The 4,908-nt window shown below is 39.0% G+C and overlaps 1 protein-coding gene across 1 annotated transcript; it reads right to left on the bottom strand.

Moving 5' to 3' along the window:
* Positions 1–635: 635 nt before the first annotated feature.
* Positions 636–2,726, bottom strand: fkbp7 (FKBP prolyl isomerase 7). The gene is made up of 4 exons (XM_012833941.3): positions 2,468–2,726; positions 2,167–2,318; positions 1,207–1,334; positions 636–876 (listed from the first exon to the last, which is right to left on the bottom strand). Exons 1-4 carry the CDS (start codon positions 2,677–2,679, stop codon positions 712–714), a joined length of 657 nt encoding a protein of 218 aa, XP_012689395.1. The 5' UTR covers positions 2,680–2,726; the 3' UTR covers positions 636–711.
* Positions 2,727–4,908: the final 2,182 nt, after the last annotated feature.

A 4,908-nucleotide genomic window follows, 5' to 3' on the forward strand; every position in this document is an offset into this window, starting at 1 on the left:
GGTCAGTGACAGGTTTTTTGACAGATTTTATGGTTCATCTTTTAGCAGGAGTGTGCTTGCTGAAGAAGTTTCCAGTTGTATATATGATTGTGGAATGTGTCAAATAAATGTTATTCTACCTCATCAGTTTTCAGTGGCCCAAACCACAAAGTGAGAATTTACAGTCGACTATTTCTGACTGGATTGTCACAAGAAAGAAAATATGACAACCTACAATGTTCTCTAATGACAGTTTGGAGTTTAAATGTTCTCTTTTTTAACTCCTGGAGGGTATCTCACTAAGCAAGATTACGGTTAATCTAAAACTTCTATCTGTGTGGAATATTTGAAATAAGTAAATAAATAACACAGAAGTCATGATGTGCTCTTGTGTGCGTGGCAGGACTTGATAGACAGATGACGCATCAGTAGAGCCAGCCCACTTCAGTCTCTTCCGCTTTCTCTTAACTCAGAAATATTGTTTTCTAAGACACCCTCCTGGAGCTGCACTACACCAGCCCAATGAGGTTAATACACCGTGAAAGTCCTTCATTTCAGTGGTCATTGTCGTGTGTGTGTGTGTGTGTGTGTGTGTGTGTGTGTGTGTGTATGTGTTTAGGGGACTGTAAATTCGAAAAGAAAGGAGGCTGTAAGGGTGCAGCAACAGTGGTATTTTCATTGGAACAACAACATTAAAGACTCAGTTAAAAACTGGAGCAGTTTTGATGGATGCTAGAGTTCATCATGTCCATAGACATTATACTCTTTCACAGATAACGTCCCATCTCTGTCGGCGTCATTCCTACGAAGTACATCCTTAACAACACCATCGTAGAAGGTCTCTTCTTTAGTTTTGCCTTCGTTTTTCAAATCTTGTGACTTCAGGTATTGTCTTATCTGCAATGAAAAGAAACCCATAGAAACATAAATTCTGTATGTTATGCTCTGAAATGCTGATAAAATGTTACACAAAGTGTTATAATGTAGTATAACTTACATTTATCAGACATTATAGACATATGAATCATCAATAGAGAGTAATATATTACTATAATTGATGTATTGCTACAATATATTGTATGATATTGAGGAAATTAAGATAAAATATTATTGAATAACAACAATAACAATAATAATAATAATAATATAGTGGGATTGCTCAAGCAATTGTGGAAATGTTTGTCTAGTTTTTGTTGTTATTATTATGTCTGTGAAGATCATTATTACCTCCACTTCCGTAAGACTGTCATCTTGGTCTTGATCCATCTCTTTGAAGGCCTCCAAGGTACGTGGACCTCGGGACACAGAGTAGAGCTCCACTTCGAAGATTACCGTCGCATTAGGTGGAACGGGAGCTGGTCCAACCACAGATACAACACATATTTATAAACAAAATGATTATGACGACATCAGGCATTACTCAAGAAACCCACATAGCTTGTTAAAACAGTCACAACTGATCAAACACAGTTATAAAGTTCAATTAGCTACTATTTAATACACAGTTGTTCAATACCACTCAAATGTAATAATTGTGACTGAGAGACTAATAGCAGATGACTCAGATTCAGAACAGCAACGGACAGTGGACATGATGGCTCTGGGGCCACATGTTCTCAGAGTCATATGTTCTATAGGACTGTAGGACACCACCATGGTGTGAAAATGCTGTCCAACTCTTCACATGGATGAGTATGTGAAAATGTGAACAACTAAGGCATCCAAACAATCTCTGGAAAAAGCAGATATATGTATCCTCTCAACAAGGCCAAGTTAACTAATATTCAATGTCTAGGATCTGTATCTGGATCTGTATCTGGGGCTGTAGCTGTAATCACCAACTGACCCGCTTTATTAATATTAATCAATAGACTTGCAATAGCAATGCTACAACTGTTTAGCAACGCAAACTCATTTTATGACCATTTCGTTAATAGAAAGTAGCAGAAAAAGAAATATATCTGCATATAAACGTGCATTTGAAGAAAACGATAGGGGTAAGACAAGAACAGCAAGCTTCGCCTAGCTAAAAACGTGCCATCAAACTCCCAAGGTGAAATGCTCCGAGAGGTTAGGGTCATGCAGCATGACCACTTCACCGAATTTCTCCGATTAAACCTGTAGCCCAACAGATGGTGGCGGTATTGTCATGCACATGCACGAGCAGTTACAGTCTGCGTACTCTACCTTTGCCTTTCGCTCCAAACGCTAATGAGGGTGGCACTGTAAGTTTTCGTTTCTCTCCAGGACACATTCCCATCAATCCAACGTCGAGGCCCTTTAATACTTGCCCAATACCCAAAACAAACCATTGAGGGTGTCCATCTTTGACTGATCGACTGAAAAGTAATGCAAGGTAGTAAACGACTTAAACAGGGAGATTCTGCTTAAACGTCCAGGCATAGGTTGCATTCTCCTGTATGCTAAAGATTTTACAAAATGCCGACAATTAATTATAACATTAAAAAGTAGGTTATAAGAGGCCTACCTGCAATAGAACTTTGATCCGTCCTTAGCCAGGTATCCATCGTAGTGAGCATTTACCAAATCCCCTTTCCCACTCTTCTGCGAACAATTTTCTGGCATGAACAAAACGTCTACTTTTACCTCATCATTTACGTCCGCTGCTACTGCAAAATAGCGGGACGCCACTTGCAGATGCAGAACGAGAAATAAGTAAATACATAACACAGAAGTCATGATGTGCTCTTGTGTGCGTGGCAGGATTTGATAGACAGATGACGCATCTGTAGAGCCAGCCCACTTCAGTGTCTTCCGTTTTCTCAATATAGGTTTACTTCACCAGAGCCTCCTCAAACTAGTCGCAATCGAGAAGTGAAGTGTAGGCTAAAGTGACAATACATTTGGTTTGCTTACTTTACTGATGATGACCACTACAAACTTAGTTGCTGTTAGGCGACCTTGATCGTTTAACATTGTAGATAACCCGTAGCTCATTAAAAACAGTTTGAGATAGATCTTATAGCTGTGCTCTAAGGTTTTCCCACTTAACATTACCTAAATAAATGGGGGGGGGGGAAATGTACACAAGGCACAAGGCAGACTCTAGATTAACATTAATGTGGGAACAGTTTATTCAAGCAAGCGCAATAATCTATGTTAAACAAATGTGTCATTGTAGAATTCAGTGTTTCAGCAAAAAAGCAGGTGTTCAATCCTATACTTAACCTCTGCATTATTATAATATCACGGTATTACTGCACGTTACTATGATTATTTGGAAAAGGAAACGGTTCTCCTACAGGCCACAGCATTTTCCCCTATAGAGCAGGACACAGTTGTCAGAATACTGGTACTGAATTTATGGAGTTTTTGTTCACCATGTCTTCTTTGATTTTGGAAGCACCTGCAGACAGAGGAAATTATGAAAAATACAATAAATTACCTAACAATTGTCATATTTCAGATACCAATATAGAAGGCAGTAGTACAGTAGTAGAGGAAAATGTATGGATATTGTGTGACAAGGCAGAGAGCAACCAGTGTAAAAGGGAGGGGTCTCTATGGAGAGTGCAAAGAGGAAGATGGGTTTGTCCTATAGGCCGATTTGTTTGGGTGTTAATCTCCGAGATGTTGTAGAATTACTGACTTGACTCTCAAAAGCGAATTAAATCAAATTAAGAATGAATAATAAAAACAGCCCAACTGATGAATAGGTTACTTACCTGAATGTTTTTCCATTTTGAATTTGTGAAGATGAATAATGCACGAATATCCTTCCTTAAAACCATTGTATTCTCTGATTGTAAATCTACCATTTCCTTCTCATTGTTTACGATATAAATGTCCTAAGAAATAATGCACAAGAGAAGCAGAGAAGTGTTAGGCCCTTATTTATCAATATCAGATATCTAAATTAATTTTAAGGAAAGAAATGTATGAAGCGTCATCATTCATAGCAACTGAATGTTCAGCTACACACCACAATTATGTATAAGTGGTCTCTATAAGGGTGTACAGATCATCCCAAATACATACAGATACAACCCCTGTAGACGGCGGTAGTTGTGCATGGGGCTGCCCAGATGCATTAGCCCAGGAGCAGTTGCACTGTGCTGTGGCTCCAGCGCCTCCCCTTTCTCCTTTGGGCCCGGCTATCATTTGGACTGAAAACAAACGCCATTTTAAGTACAACATGTCTGCTTCTGTGAAAGCCTCTTCAGTTAAATACCTCTGGCATGAATGGATTGTAAACGAATATGATGCACTGAACTTATTCCTGGCTCTCCTGGTGGTCCCGTTATCCCTGGTCTGCCCATTACACCAGCATATCCAAGCATGCCACGTGGTCCTAGATCACCTTTGACGCCCTACATTAGAGATTCAAATGTTAGTCTAGTTTTCATGGGAAATTTCATTCATGATCATAAATTAATATTCTGTTGTAGCACATGTTTGAGGCAACAGGTAACCAAATGTGTGCTTGTACTAGAATTGGCATTAAAACAGAAGAGCTTAACTGTTCGGCCTCTCTTCACTGCAACTCCCCTCAGCCCATTAAGGCCTGGCAATCCAGTGTATCCTTTCAATCCATTGTCACCCTATAATGGTAAACGTTTGCAATAACGACACGGTGAATAGAGAATTAAAAGGTTTTTACGAAGAAGACAGCGTTCTCAGAGATGTGTTTTCCAATTTTTCAACAATAATTGCTAGATTTTTCCACAAGTTGTATATCTCTCATTTAAAAAAATAAAAAATGGAGACATTGTGATTGACAGTTTGGAAAAAAGTGTCTGAGAGCAGGGGGAGGTGCAGCATCAGACCCAATAACTTGGAGTCAAGGTGGCTGTAACTGAACAGCAACTTTCAGCAACCTCTCTGTAGCTCTATACAATGTCAGTATCTGCTGCTAAACAACAGAAATACAGAAATGTAGAAAATATATAGATAGTATACACATAAAGG

Source organism: Clupea harengus, chromosome 2 (genome assembly GCF_900700415.2).
Source record: "Clupea harengus chromosome 2, Ch_v2.0.2, whole genome shotgun sequence".
Taxonomy (NCBI): Eukaryota; Metazoa; Chordata; class Actinopteri; order Clupeiformes; family Clupeidae; genus Clupea; species Clupea harengus.

Coding starts and splice junctions, on each gene's coding strand:
- fkbp7 (XM_012833941.3), bottom strand. CDS start 2,679: ATGACTTCTGTGTTATGTATTTACTTATTTCTCGTTCTGCATCTGCAA. Junction 2,319..2,467: donor GGATCAAAGTTCTATTGCAG/GTAGGCCTCTTA, acceptor ATTACTTTTCAG/TCGATCAGTCAAAGATGGAC. Junction 1,335..2,166: donor GTTTGGAGCGAAAGGCAAAG/GTAGAGTACGCA, acceptor TGGTTGGACCAG/CTCCCGTTCCACCTAATGCG.